The sequence below is a fragment of the Euprymna scolopes genome, chromosome 46 (assembly GCF_053919585.1).
Source record: "Euprymna scolopes isolate OS-2025 chromosome 46, ASM5391958v1, whole genome shotgun sequence".
Taxonomy (NCBI): Eukaryota; Metazoa; Mollusca; class Cephalopoda; order Sepiida; family Sepiolidae; genus Euprymna; species Euprymna scolopes.
Genome location: NC_136527.1, coordinates 91,027,754 through 91,042,701, shown reverse-complemented (window position 1 = coordinate 91,042,701; position 14,948 = coordinate 91,027,754). Strand labels below are relative to the sequence as shown.

The following is a 14,948-nucleotide window of genomic DNA, read 5'->3' as shown; positions in this document are numbered from 1 at the left end:
CGACCTCAATGTCTTTGAAGCCTGACACGAAGACCGTGATATCATCGGTGAACGCGGATACCTTGGCAGCTGAGCCACCAGGCAAAGCCATTCCGCGCAGGGCCGAATTTGCCTCCTCATGTCTCAGCTTGCGGAGCAGAGGCTCCAAAGCCAGGACATAAAGCAGGGGCGACAGCGGACAACCCTGACGAACCGACCGAGAGATAACAAAGGGTTTCGAGCGCTTTCTGTTGACTTGCACGACAGCCATGGGCTGTCAATACATTACGTAGATCCACTTGCAAAAGTCCGGTTTAAAACCGGCGGCCTCTAAGACAGATGCCAGGAAACGATGGTCGACCCTATCGAAAGCTTTGGACTGATCTAAGTTTATCAGCGCGGCTTCCGTATCGTCATCTATTCCCCCCTCTAGGATCATGCGGATCAGGTGCAAGTTGTTCTGAATCGATCTCCCCTTCACAGCGTAGTTCTGTTCCTGTTCAACCAACTCGTCGGTAACAACCTGCAGCCGATTCGACAGGACCTTGGCCAAAATCTTCAACTCTGTGTTTAGCAGAGTTATGGACCTGTAGTCGTCTAACTCTTCCCCTCCATGCCCATCACCTTTCTTCAGCAATGTGATCACTCCCTTGGTTACCTGCCCTGGGATGGATCCTTGAGCAAACCAATGGTTGAACATATCCGTCAGAAGAGGCAGAAACATGGGCGACAGCCTCAAGTACAGTCCGTATGGCAGACCATCAAGTCCTGGCCATCTGTCACAGCTGACCTGCTTCAGCGCAGTAAAGACCTCCCGCTCCGTCACTCGGCTCTCGCAACTAGCCGCTCTAGCCACCTCGAGGCGGCAAGAGTCGGCCAAATAGTCACTAAACTCAAGGACCGGAAGATCGGGCTGCTGCGTAAAATGCTCCTCGAAATGTTCTCGAAACCCCTCGCAGATCTCCCGAGTCGATTCCAGGGTGCGTCCATCCGGATGTCTGACTTTCGCAATGTATTTGTCCGAGCCATGCCTAGAAACCTCACGGCGCACGTCTGCATCAGAATTGACTGCTTCGTTGCCTATCTTTCTAAGCCTAGCTCTAACTACTTGGCCTTCGTAACGCTCGCTAGTCTCGCGTAGAAGGTCCTGCTTAGCTAGTTCCTGACTAACCCTATCACCCTCCCCCGTAGCCTGGGCTAGTTTCTGCTCTAGCTGCTTCTTTGTCTTGGCCTTATCTAGTGTGAAACGCTGGGCATACTTGATGGAGAAGCTTCTGATCTTGGCTTTGAGACCTAACTACCACTTACTAGTGCCTTTTTAATCAATTCTCTTAACTGATCTTGGAAGTCTTGTATCTCCAGAAGGGAGGTGTTTAACTTCCAGTACCCTGCTAACTTAGGCCTATTTCCTAGCTTCAGCCAGGCCATAACTAATTTATGGTCCGTCTGGCCTAACCAAGTGAACGTGGGACAGGATAGGAAGTCTACTTTGCCTCTCCTAACTAACATCCTGTCCAAATAGGTATTTGGATAGGAGGAAACGCTATTGGTCCACATCCACATTTCCCGCCCTGGATGCTTGACCTGAAACCTGTCGACCAGTCCGCATCTAACCATCAGATCAGCCAGGCTGGACTCGCACCTCTCCGACCCTCTAGCTCAGCTTCCTACCTTATCTATGTCGGGGTGTAAGATGGCATTCCAATCCCCCATTAGCACTACCCGCTTCTGACAATCTACAAATGCGTCAAGTTGACTGAAGAATGAGACCCTCTCACGAGCGGTGCTGGGCGCATGAACCGCAATCACCCGAAACACAGAATCTTTTACGGCAACATCTGCCACGACCAGCCTGCCCTCCGCATCCCTATGGACAACATCGACCATCGCGGAAAGGGTACTTTAACTAGCAATGAGACTCTCTTCCCCCGCGGGCTGCCATATGCTGAGAAAACCTCAAAGTCTCGGGCCAGCACCTGACAGTCCACAGAAGAAACAAAATGCGTCTCCTGAATCGCAGCCACATCCACTCCCAGGGACAAGAGGTCGTGCCGGAGGCGAGCCGCCTGGCCCGATGATCTCAAGCCCCTCGCATTCAGACTAGCCAAATTCAAAGCCATGGTACCTACCTTAAGGTGTGTTACACTCAGCTCCGAAGTCAGCCGGGGAAAGGACACTGACGTTGTGTGCAATGCTCAAGGTGGTCAGGTTTTTCATCTCCTGACCTTCTCTCACAATGCCGCCGACATCCAAAGGGTAAGTCAGTTTAAGGGCCCTATAAAGTGAAGGATGGACCAACACTGGGACCCCTCCCTTGCATTGTTTTGTGAGTTCCTCAAGGGAAGGGTCATTTTTCCTAATCAGTTCAATTCCTGGACCAGCCCCTTCAGCAGCCTCCAGCATTGTCCACACGTTGGTTTTGCAGGCCTCAGGAAGCCTGACGAAAGTTGTTAGCCATGGGGCGTCCGGGAAATTAGAGGGGACATTAACATCTTTTCCCCCTATCTGTTGGCAGTCCAGTTTTAAATTTTTTCTCTGCCGGTGTGGTAAGTCCATTGCCACAGACAGGGGGTCTACAAAACAAAGTTCCTCCCACGTTTCAAGGGCAAGGGTCCCTGTTGGAGTGAGTCCATAAGTGGGAGAATCTGAAAGGTCTCACCCCTCCTGGGTTCATTCTTTTCTTTCTGGGATGGCGGCTCAATTTGCATTGGTGTGGGGATGAGTGTCTGTGTAGTGTCTGGTGTTGGTGTCCGTGCGGTGTCTGGTGTTGGTGTTGGTCCGGTGTCTAGTGTTGGTGCAGTATGTGGTTTGGGGGTGGAAGTGGGTTGTGTTGTTGTTAGAGGTGGTGCATGCTCACAGGGAGTGGGGGCTGCCTTTTCTTCCCCTTTCCTTTTTTTGCTTTTCTTTTTTATTCTTTTGAATGAACCGGGGAGTGGTGAGGTTGAGTTCCTCTCCCTCTCGCTTGCAGATTCATCCTCAGAGGAGCAGTGTTTTCTTCGCTTGGTCCCCGTCTCAATTGGTGTGGGGACCATTGGTTGTTGCTGCTCCTCTAATTGCTGTTTCTCTGGTTGATGCTGTTGCTGCTCTGGTTGCTGCAGCCGTTTTTGTTGCTGCTGCTCCTGTTCTGGCTGTTGCTGCTTAGGCTGCTCCTGTTTTTGTTGTTGCCGCTGTTTTCGTGGCATTGGTTGTGGAATTGGCCGCGGCAGCTGATGTTGTTGCTGCAGCTGGTTCAACAGCTGGTTCGACTGCTGCTGCCGTGGCTGTGGAGGCTGCTGTTGTTGTTGCTGCCTCGGTTGTTGGATTGCTGGTTGCTGCAGCCGTTTTTGTTGCTGCTGCTCCTGTTGTTACTGCTGTTTTTGTGGCATTGGTTGTGAAATTGGCCGCGGCAGCTGATGTTGTTGCTACGGCTGGTTCAACGGCTGGTTTGGCTGCTGCTGCTGCTGCTGCTGTGTCTGCTGCCGTGGCTGTTGCTGCGGCTGTTGTGGAGGCTACTGTTGTTATTGCTGCCTCGGTTGTTGGGTTGGTGGTGGGACAGTGGCAGATGGGATTGTGGGCTTCCGTTTCCACCTCATTACCGTGATCCATTCCTCCCCCTTGGCCTCCTGCGTGGTTTTGGGTTTCCTCGGTGCTGGGGTTGGTGCTCCGGTTGCAGGAGTTGTGACAGCCTGTTTGGACACTCGTGCTGTCTCAGAGGTTGGGACCGCCTTTAGTGTCACTCGAGTAGGAGTTGACCTTTGGGGGCAGCTCTTGGCCATGTGACCCTGCTTTTGGCGGAACCAGCAGTGCGGACGACGCCCCTCCACCACCACCGTCATAGTTGCCTCCTTAAATGTCAGCTGTGCTGGTATCGCCTGGAAGCCTTCCTTATTTAGCCTCATGGCTACAGTGTAGCTACCCAAGTGCATGCCGGTTTTCAACCGCACTGGGGTTATTTTTTCCACCTCGCCGAACTGTGTGAAGAAGGATCCCAGGATTTCTGCTGATATTTGCATAGGTACATTGAATACCTGCACCCGGGTCCTTGTCCTGCCCTGGTATTCGGGCTTTAGTTTTATTCTCCCATACTTAATTTCCTGTAGGGAGAGTCTCTCCGCATCTTCCTTGGTGGGTAGGAGGATGTCCCACATGGCGTTGCTACTCTGGTACAGGTATAGTACCGGGATGTTTAGCTTATGTCCCCTTTATTGTCCTTGGGAGCTTTTGCCCCTTTTGTTTTGGGGAGGTCTAGGCTGTATGCCCCCTCGTTTTCTTGATTTGCTCCCCTTTTGGGGCAGTAGCCCTCCTGGGGAGCACTGTCCCCCTTATCGTCCTTTGGGGCTACTGCCTCTTGATTTTTGTTGTCAGAGCGGGATGCCCCGTCTAACATTGTTTTTTCTCCCCTTTGTGGGGAGTCGCCCTCTTGGGGAGCTGCTGGTGAGTTTTCTTCCTTCTGGGGGGGCGTCCTTCGGTTTAGTGTCCAGGCGGTATGCCCCGTTGATTTTTGCTCCACCTGTTGGGGAGTCGTCCTCTTCGGGAGCAGTTTTTCTTGTGGTAGCCCCCTGGCTGGGGGTATCTGTATTGGTGGTCCCCGGGCTGGGGGTGTCCATTTATGAAAAAAGCTCTCTCTTTTCTGTATTAAAATTCACCAAAATGAGTGACGTGGAGTCGGCGTCCAAAGTGGGGAGCCGCCTTTGGCGCCAATAAGAAGTGGCGCCAAAGGCGGCAAGAGGGGAGATAGAACTGAGAGAGGGAGTGGGAAGTTAGTGCAGGGACGAGAGAAAGTGTTTCCGACCCTCCCTCACGGGAAGGTCGTAAATTATCAGCTCGGATCCCCCCGTGAGGGGGGAGAGCAGAGAAAGACCGACCAAGTGGGGGTGCGGATAGAATGCTACCCAACAAGCTCGTCAGGTGTTCCAGGCACGAGAGTGTGTCAGCAGAACAGCACTGCCTAGCGCTGTGTATGTATCAGAGAACAGATACTACACTTTGAGATATTAAATCTTTTATTCATGTTAAAAATACAGTCAAAATCAATGATGAACATAAAGCTTAGGCACATGGCCAACTCAAAAGGGGGGATTGTGGGGGTCGTTGGTCATCCTTGTCACTCCAGAACTAAACAAAATCAAAAGTTTCTCCCAGCTAGTATCTTCTTTCACCATAATACCGCATTCACCCTTTCATATTGGGGGACGTCCTACTAAACTCACAATTTTTAAAACATTTTTTATTGACGTGTAAAAACAAAAAAGATAACAATAAAATGGTACAATAATTCATTTGTGTCAAGGGCAGGGGAAGAAAAAACAAAAGGTGATTAGTAGGACCCTCCCAACCCCGTCTAGTTGATAGACTGCCCGTTCCACTAGGTTTGTAAAAGGAACCTCGATTCTGCGGCTCAGTCTCTAGGTGGGGATGCCCTCTAGATGGGGGTGAATGGAGAAAAGAAATTTTGTGGGTAAGGGATGGGGATTAGTTTGGATTTCTTTCTCTCCAAGATGGGTAAAATTTAGAGGAAGGGGTTAAAACAAAAATTGCAGGTAAGAGGGGATGGGGATCTTGGAGGCTTCCTAATCGGGGAGGGATGGAACACACACTCAGCTAGCTGAGAGGCTACTTGTTTAATTTTACTTTACAGAACTGCGTGTTCCACACCTAGGCGGGGAACACGTATTCAAATTTGGCTCCTCTTCGTACACACAGACTTGCCACATGTATCCATCTTCTGTCAAATGCCACGCGATGCAGCCTTCTTCTATCATATCTGATCTTCACCCATAGTTGGTGTTTAAAGAAAGCGATCAGATCTTGATCAGCCCCCCTCCCCCGGCAACCTTGCAGACGCGACGTCCAAATCACCATTCTTGCCACGGCCAGGATTGTAACGTAGACCATTTGTCTTTCCTGGTTCCATGACGGCCTCACATTGTCCACAACATTGGATACGGTAATTAGGCGAGGATGCTCAGGATCGATGCGAGCTGTCACTTTGCTGACATACGACCAGTACTGGCGGAGTTCGCGACAATCGAAGAAAGCGTGATCAGTAGTTTCTACGGCCGTTGTCCCACAGCGGGGACAATCAGGCGACTCCAAAAACCCGGAACTGCATTGTATGTTGTTGAGTGGAAGTGCATTTTGGGCCAATCGCCAGGTCAGAGAGAACTCCGAATTGTTCAGATGACTCGAACCTGGCGCCCAGCTCCACGCGGAGCGGATCTCACTCTGCTGCCACCCCAAACGCGACAATAGCGGGTCGTCGGCGGCCCCTTTCACTAGATCCCTGTGGAATTCCCTACGGGTAGCAGTCACAAGGTCACTGGACCTTGGTAGTCGTTTTAGCGCGGCTCAGCACTCTTTCATGTAGGCAGATTCTCCCCGCGGCCTGCGACGGCTCTCGATGGAAGGGTCGAGAACGAGGTCGGGGAAGGCGGCAGTAACCACGGGGTGCCACGGTTGGTCATCTTGCATATAGTGGCTCAGGAAGGCCAGCCTCTCAGCATCTCGATGACACTTCAAGTCCGGCATTCCCAAGCCTCCCTCACACGGACGTTGAATACAGACCTGTCTGCTCACCCAGTGTCTTCCTCTGTCCCAAAGGAGCGAAGACAAGAGTTCGACAAGAGCTTTTAGGTGTTGTGCAGGCAGGGAAAGTATAGCCAGTCGGTAAAGGATGAGAGGAAAGACGTAAGTGGCGCACGCCTCAGCTCTACCCTTTAAGGAAAGTTTCCTAGGAAGCCACGAATTGACTGCAGCCTCCACCTTTGACCGTACCTCCAACCAATTCTTGTCAAGCTGGAGACCCGGTCTGAACCACACGCCCAGGATCCAGACCGGGCCATCTGTCCAGCTGAAGGGCACTGGGAGGTTTGCGTTGCCACTCCAGGCGCCCAACAACAGTCCTACCGACTTGCTGCGGTTTATTTTGGCCCCCGTGATTCTTTCATACTGTGCGAGTGCCTCCGACACGACCTCAATGTCTCTGAAGCCTGACACGAAGACCGTGATATCATCGGCGAACACGGATACCTTGGCAGCTGAGCCACCAGGCAGAGCCATTCCGCGCAGGGCCGAATTTGCCTCCTCATGTCTCAGCTTGCGGAGCAGAGGCTCCAAAGCCAGGACATAAAGCAGGGACGACAGCGGACAACCCTGACGAACCGACCGAGAGATAACAAAGGGTTTCGAGCGCTTTCTGTTGACTTGCACGACAGCCATGGGCTGTCAATACATTACGTAGATCCACTTGCAAAAGTCCGGTTTAAAACCGGCGGCCTCTAAGACAGATGCCAGGAAACGATGGTCGACCCTATCGAAAGCTTTGGACTGATCTAAGTTGATCAGTGCGGCTTCTGTGTCATCATCTATTCCCCCCTCTAGGATCATGCGGATAAGGTGCAAGTTGTTCTGAATCGATCTCCCCTTCACAGCGTAGTTCTGTTCCGGTTCAACCAACTCGTTGGTAACAACCTGCAGCCGATTCGACAGGACCTTGGCCAAAATCTTCAACTCTGTGTTTAGCAGAGTTATGGGCCTGTAGTCGTCTAACTCTTCCCCTCCATGCCCGTCACCTTTCTTCAGCAATGTGATCACTCCCTTGGTTACCTGCCCTGGGATGGATCCTTGAGCAAACCAATGGTTGAACATATCCGTCAGAAGAGGCAGAAACATGGGCGACAGCCTCAAGTACAGTCCGTATGGCAGACCATCAAGTCCTGGCCATCTGTCACAGCTGACCTGCTTCAGCGCAGTAAAGACCTCCCGCTCTGTCACTCGGCCCTCGCAACTAGCCGCTCTAGCCACCTCGAGGCGGCAAGAGTCGGCCAAATAGTTGCTAAACTCAAGGACCGGAAGATCGGGCTGCTGCGTAAAATGCTCCTCGAAATGTTCTCGAAACCCCTCGCAGATCTCCCGAGTCGAATACAGGGTGCGTCCATCCGGATGTCTGACTTTCGCAATGTATTTGTCCGAGCCATGCCTAGAAACATCACGGAGCACGTCTGCATCAGAATTGACTGCTTCATTGCCTATCTTTCTAAGCCTAGCTCTAACTACTTGGCCTTCGTAACACTCGCTAGTCTCGCGTAGAAGGTCCTGCTTAGCTAGTTCCTGACTAACCCTATCACCCTCCCCCGTAGCCTGGGCTAGTTTCTGCTCTAGCTGCTTCTTTGTCTTGGCCTTATCTAGTGTGAGACGCTGGGCATACTTGATGGAGAAGCTTCTGATCTTGGCTTTGAGACCCAACCACCACTTACTAGTGCCTTTTTAATCAATTCTCTTAACTGATCTCGGAAGTCTTGTATCTCCAGAAGGGAGGTGTTTAACTTCCAGTACCCTGCTAACTTAGGCCTATTTCCTAGCTTCAGCTAGGCCATAACTAATTTATGGTCCGTCTGGCCTAGCCAAGTGAACGTGGGACAGGATAGGAAGTCTACTTCGCCTCTCCTAACTAACATCCTGTCCAAATAGGTATTTGGATAGGAGAAAACGCTATTGGTCCACATCCACATTTCCCGCCCTGGATGCTCGACCTGAAACCTGTCGACCAGTCCGCATCTAACCATCAGATCAGTCAGGCTGGACTCGCACCTCTCCGACCCTCTAGCTCAGCTTCCTACCTTATCTATGTCGGGGTGTAAGATGGCATTCCAATCCCCCATTAGCACTACCCGCTTCCGACAATCTACAAATGCGTCAAGTTGACTGAAGAATGAGACCCTCTCATGAGCGGTGCTGGGCGCATGAACCGCAATCACCCGAAACACAGAATCTTTTACGGCAACATCTGCCACGACCAGCCTGCCCTCCGCATCCCTATGGACAACATCGACCATCGCGGAAAGGGTATTTTAACTAGCAATGGGACTCTCTTCCCCCGCACGCTGCCATATGCTGAGAAAACCTCAAAGTCTCGGGCCAGCACCTGACAGTCCACAGAAGAAACAAAATGCGTCTCCTGAATCGCAGCCACATCCACTCCCAGGGACAAGAGGTTGTGCCGGAGGCGAGCCGCCCGGCCCGATGATCTCAAGCCCCTCGCATTCAGACTAGCCAAATTCAAAGCCATGGTACCTACCTTAAGGTGTGTTACACTCAGCTCCGAAGTCAGCGGGGAAAGGACACTGACGTTGTGTGCAATGCTCAAGGTGGTCAGGTTTTTCATCTCCTGACCTTCTCTCACAATGCCGCCGACATCCAAAGGGTAAGTCAATTTAAGGGCCCTATAAAGTGACGGATGGACCAACACTGGGACCCCTCCCTTGCATTGTTTTGTGAGTTCCTCAAGGGAAGGGTCATTTTTCCTAATCAGTTCAATTCCTGGACCAGCCCCTTCAGCAGCCTCCAGCATTGTCCACACGTTGGTTTTGCAGGCCTCAGGAAGCCTGACGAAAGTTGTTAGCCGTGGGGCGTCCGGGAAATTAGAGGGGACATTAACATCTTTTCCCCCTATCTGTTCGCAGTCCAGTTTTAAATTTTTTCTCTGCCGGTGTGGTAAGTCCATTGCCACAGATAGGGGGTCTACAAAACAAAGTTCCTCCCATGTTTCGAGGGCGAGGGTCCCTGTTGGAGTGAGTGCATAAGTGGGAGAATCTGAAAGGTCTCTCCCCCTCCTGGGTTCATTCTTTTCTTTCTGGGATGGTGGCTCAATTTGCATTGGTGTGGGGATGAGTGTCTGTGTAGTGTCTGGTGTTGGTGTCCGTGCGGTGTCTGGTGTTGGTGTTGGTCCGGTGTCTAGTGTTGGTGCAGTATGTGGTTTGGGGGTGGAAGTGGGTTGTGTTGTTGTTAGAGGTGGTGTATGCTCACAGGGAGTGGGGGCTGCCTTTTCTTCCCCTTTCCTTTTTTTGCTTTTCTTTTTTATTCTTTTGAATGAACCGGGGAGTGGTGAGGTTGAGTTCCTCTCCCTCTCGCTTGCAGATTCATCCTCAGAGGAGCAGTGTTTTCTTCGCTTGGTCCCCGTCTCAATTGGTGTGGGGACCGTTGGTTGTTGCTGCTCCTCTAATTGCTGTTTCTCTGGTTGATGCTGTTGCTGTTCTGGTTGCTGCAGCCGTTTTTGTTGCTGCTGCTCCTGTTCTGGCTGTTGCTGCTTCGGCTGCTGCTGTTTTTGTTGTTGCCGCTGTTTTCGTGGCATTGGTTGTGAAATTTGCCGCGGCAGCTGATGTTGTTGCGGCTGGTTCAACAGCTGGTTCGGCTGCTGCTGCCGTAGCTGTTGCTGTTGCTGTTGTTGTTGCTGCCTCGGTTGTTAGATTGGTGGTGGGACGGTGGCAGATGGGATTGTGAGCTTCTGTTTCCGCCTCATTACCGTGCTCCATTCCTCCCCCTTGGCCTCCTTTCTGTTGCTGCTTCGGCTGCTGCTGTTTTTTTTGTTGCCGCTGTTTTCGTGGCATTGGTTGTGGAATTGGCCGCGGCAGCTGATTTTGTTGCTGCAGCTGGTTCAACAGCTGGTTCGACTGCTGCTGCCGTGGCTGTGGAGGCTGCTGTTGTTGTTGCTGCCTACGTTGTTGGATTGCTGGTTACTGCAGCCGTTTTTGTTGCTGCTGCTCCTGTTGTTACTGCTGTTTTCGTGGCATTGGTTGTGAAATTGGCCGCGGCAGCTGATGTTGTTGCTACGGCTGGTTCAACGGCTGGTTTGGCTGCTGCTGCTGTGTCTGCTGCCGTGGCTGTTGCTGCGGCTGTTGTGGAGGCTACTGTTGTTGTTGCTGCCTCGGTTGTTGGGTTGGTGGTGGGACAGTGGCAGATGGGATTATGGGCTTCCGTTTCCACCTCATTACCGTGATCCATTCCTCCCCCTTGGCCTCCTGCGTGGTTTTGGGTTTCCTCGGTGCTGGGGTTGGTGCTCCGGTTGCAGGAGTTGTGACAGCCTGTTTGGACACTGGTGCTGTCTCAGAGGTTGGGACCGCCTTTAGTGTCACTCGAGTAGGAGTTGACCTTTGGGGGCAGCTCTTGGCCATGTGACCCTGCTTTTGGCGGAACCAGCAGTGCGGACGACGCCCCTCCACCACCACCATCATAGTTGCCTCCTTAAATGTCAGCTGTGCTGGTATCGCCTGAAAGCCTTCCTTATTTAGCCTCATGACTACAGTGTAGCTACTCAAGTGCATGCCGGTTTTCGACCGCACTGGGGTTATTTTTTCCACCTCGCCGAACTGTGTGAAGAAGGATCCCAGGATTTCTGCTGATATTTGCATAGGTACATTGAATACCTGCACCCGGGTCCTTGTCCTGCCCTGGTATTCGGGCTTTAGTTTTATTCTCCCATACTTAATCTCCTGTAGGGAGAGTCTCTCCGCATCTTCCTTGGTGGGTAGGAGGATGTCCCACATGGCGTTGCTACTCTGGTACAGGTATAGTACCGGGATGTTTAGCTTATGTCCTCTTTATTGTCCTTGGGAGCTTTTGCCCCTTTTGTTTTGGGGAGGTCTAGGCTGTATGCCCCCTCGTTTTCTTGATTTGCTCCCCTTTTGGGGCAGTAGCCCTCCTGGGGAGCACTGTCCCCCTTATCGTCCTTTGGGGCTACTGCCTCTTGATTTTTGTTGTCAGAGCGGGATGCCCCGTCTAACATTGTTTTTTCTCCCCTTTGTGGGGAGTCGCCCTCTTGTTTTTTTCTAGTTTTTCTTGTGGTAGCCCCCTGGCTGGGGGTATCTGTATTGGTGGTCCCCGGGCTGGGGGTGTCCATTTATGAAAAAAGCTCTCTCTTCTCTGTATTAAAATTCACCAAAATGAGTGACGTGGAGTCGGCGTCCAAAGTGGGGAGCCGACTTTGGCGCCAAAAAGAAGTGGCGCCAAAGGCGGCAAGAGGGGAGATAGAACTGAGAGATGGAGTGGGAAGTTAGTGCAGGGACGAGAGAAAGTGTTTCCGACCCTCCCTCACGGGAAGGTCGTAAATTATCAGCTCGGATCCCCCCGTGAGGGGGGAGAGCAGAGAAAGACCGACCAAGTGGGGGTGCGGATAGAATGCTACCCAACAAGCTCGTCAGGTGTTCCAGGCACGAGAGTGTGTCAGCAGAACAGCACTGCCTAGCGCTGTGTATGTATCAGAGAACAGATACTACACTTTGAGATATTAAATCTTTTATTCATGTTAAAAATACAGTCAAAATCAACAATGAACAAAAAACTTAGGCACATGGCCAACTCAAAAGGGGGGATTGTGGGGGTCGTTTGTCATCTTTGTCACTCCAGAACTAAACAAAATCAAAAGTTTCTCCCAGCTAGTATCTTCTTTCACCATAATACCGCATTAACCCTTTCATACTGGGGGACGTCCTACTTAACTCCCAGTTTTTTAAACATTTTTTATTGACGTGTAAAATCAAAAAAGATAACAATAAAATGGTACAATAATTCATTTGTGTCAAGGGCAGGGGAAGAAAAAACAAAAGGTGATTAGTAGGACCCTCCCAACCCCGTCTAGTTGATAGACTGCCCGTTCCACTAGGTTTGTAAAAGGAACCTCGATTCTGCGGGTCAGTCTCTAGGTGGGGATGCCCTCTAGATGGGGGTGAATGGAGAAAAGAAATTTTTGTGGGTAAGGGATGGGGGTTAGTTTGCATTTCTTTCTCTCCAAGATGGGTAAAATTTAAAGGAAGGGGTTAAAACAAAAATTGCAAGTAAGAGGGGATGGGGATCTTGGAGGCTTCCTAATCGGGGAGGGATGGAATACACACTCAGCTAGCTGAGAGGCTACTTGTTTAATTTTACTTTATAGAACTGCGTGTTCCACACCTAGGCGGGGAACACGTATTCAAATTTGGCTCCTCTTCGTACACACAGACTTGCCACATGTATCCATCTTCTGTCAAATGCCGCGCGATGCAGCCTTCTTCTATCACATCTGATCTTCACCCGTAGTTGGTGTTTAAAGAAAGCGATCAGATCTTGATCAGAAAAAGACAACACTCCCCGGCAACCTTGCAAATGCGACGTTCAAAGCACCATTCTCGCCACGGCCAGGATCGTAACGTAGACCATACACTTTGATCCCGGCCCGAAGGCCAAGAACAATAGAAATAGGCAACCCTATTTTCTATTTATTTAAAAAGAAAATACAATTTCCTTATATATGGATTGTGGAATTGCATTCACTAGCAAAAGATCTAGCTAATTTGCATATTCTTTTAAACATTCATTTTAATTAATTCCCTATTAGTTTTTTTTTGGTTTTCTTATGGGATGATCATCTTTAGTTAACTATTATGTGTAATTATATTCATGCAGATATTCTACATGATTTATACTTGCATAATATTTGCAAAAAAGCTTACAGTAAACACAAAATTGTTTCCATATATATTTATGTATACGTATATATTTTTGTTTAATCTATCTATATATCTATAAAAGTGAACGTGTACATTTTCCTATGCAATAACTTTGTCAATTTTCAATCTACAGACTCGAAATTTGATATACAGGGTACTCAGATTTGGGAAAATCTTTGTAATCCGTTTTCGGCCAGAAACTTGGCTGTTAAGGGATCAAAGTTCAACGATTTGACCTTTGAGAACTCTACCAAACTCCTCCGCCAATTTTGGGGTCAAACACTTGAAATTTTAGATATAGATTCCTTGGACATGGATCTAACTTAACTTGATTTGAACCCAAAACAATAAATGTTAAGGGGTCATAATAGGGGTCAAAGTTAAAAAAAATTGATCTTTTTTTTTTTTGCTCCAACATACACCTCCAAACACCCGGGCAACGCCATCTGAAATGCTAGTTTCAAATAAAAAAGTACAACTTTAAATTAAAAAATGTGCAACTTCAAATTAAAAAATGTACAACTTCAAATTAAAAAATGTGTTATATTGGAATTAAAAAAATGTGTTATAAATGGAATTGAAATATATAAAAGTTGAAATGAAAAAAAATGTACAACTGCAAATTACAAAATTGCAATTTGAAATTAAAAATGTACAATTTCAAATTAAAAAAAGTACAACTTCAAATTAAAAAATGCACAACTTCAAATTAAAACATGTACAACATTAAGGCTATTAATTCTGCCCAATCTATATTGGAATCTATCCATTCAACAATTGGGCCCCTTTCTATACCCTCTCCCCCCTGCCTATTTTCTCGGACCTCCTTTGATCTATTTCTGGAACATTCCCCTCTCCTGTCTGTATATAATTGTTGTTGCTGTAATAATTTTTATTTTTATTCCAGTTTCTTTTGTGTAGATAAGGGGATTCCAGTTCATGTTCCGAACGTGAAAAACCATGGAAATATTCACTTTTGGAACCAAGCAAGATGGAAAACGGTCAGTCTGAGTCTGCCTTCACAATGTTCATATTGAGCAACATTTAAGAATTTTGCATGTGAAAATGCTCGAACATTAACTTTCCTTATATCAAAAATGTAATGTTATCTTGTGAGATTTTAAAAGTTGGATCTGAATAGCATTTAAGTTTACAGATCGATATTTGTTTTTGACTAGCCAATTTTTACATTTTGTTGTTGCAAATAATATGAAAGTTATCTTTTCTTTTCTTCTTCTTCTTCTTCTTTTTCTTTTTCTTCTCGAACATTAACTTATGTAATGTTATCTTGTGAGATTTTAAAAGTTGGATCTGAATAGCATTTAAGCTTACAGATCGATATTTGTTTTTGACTAGCCAATTTTTACATTTTGTTGTTGCAAGTAATATGAAAGTTATCTTTTCTTTTCTTCTTCTTCTTCTTCTTCTTCTTCTTCTTCTCGAACATTAACTTATGTAATGTTATCTTGTGATACTTTAAAAGTTGGATCTGAATAGCATTTAAGCTAACAGATCGATATTTGTTTTTGACTAGCCAATTTTTACATTTTGTTGTTGCAAATAATATGAAAGTTATCTTTTCTTTTCTTCTTCTTCTTCTTCTTCTTCTTCTTCTTCTCGAACATTAACTTATGTAATGTTATCTTGTGAGACTTTAAAAGTTGGATCTGAATATCATTTAAGCTTACAGATCGATATTTGTTTTTGACTAGCCAATTTTTACATTTTGTT

At 48.3% G+C, this 14,948-nt stretch overlaps 1 protein-coding gene across 1 annotated transcript in view; it reads left to right on the top strand.

The window, feature by feature from the left end:
• LOC145270909 (EF-hand calcium-binding domain-containing protein 5-like) overlaps window positions 1–14,948 on the top strand; it is a 205,353-nt gene that overhangs the window by 162,845 nt on the left and 27,560 nt on the right. Inside the window, exon 20 of the mRNA XM_080126458.1 lies at window positions 14,125–14,218. Within this exon, the coding sequence (XP_079982584.1) occupies window positions 14,125–14,218 (94 nt within the window). The remainder of the gene's footprint in view (window positions 1–14,124; window positions 14,219–14,948) is intronic.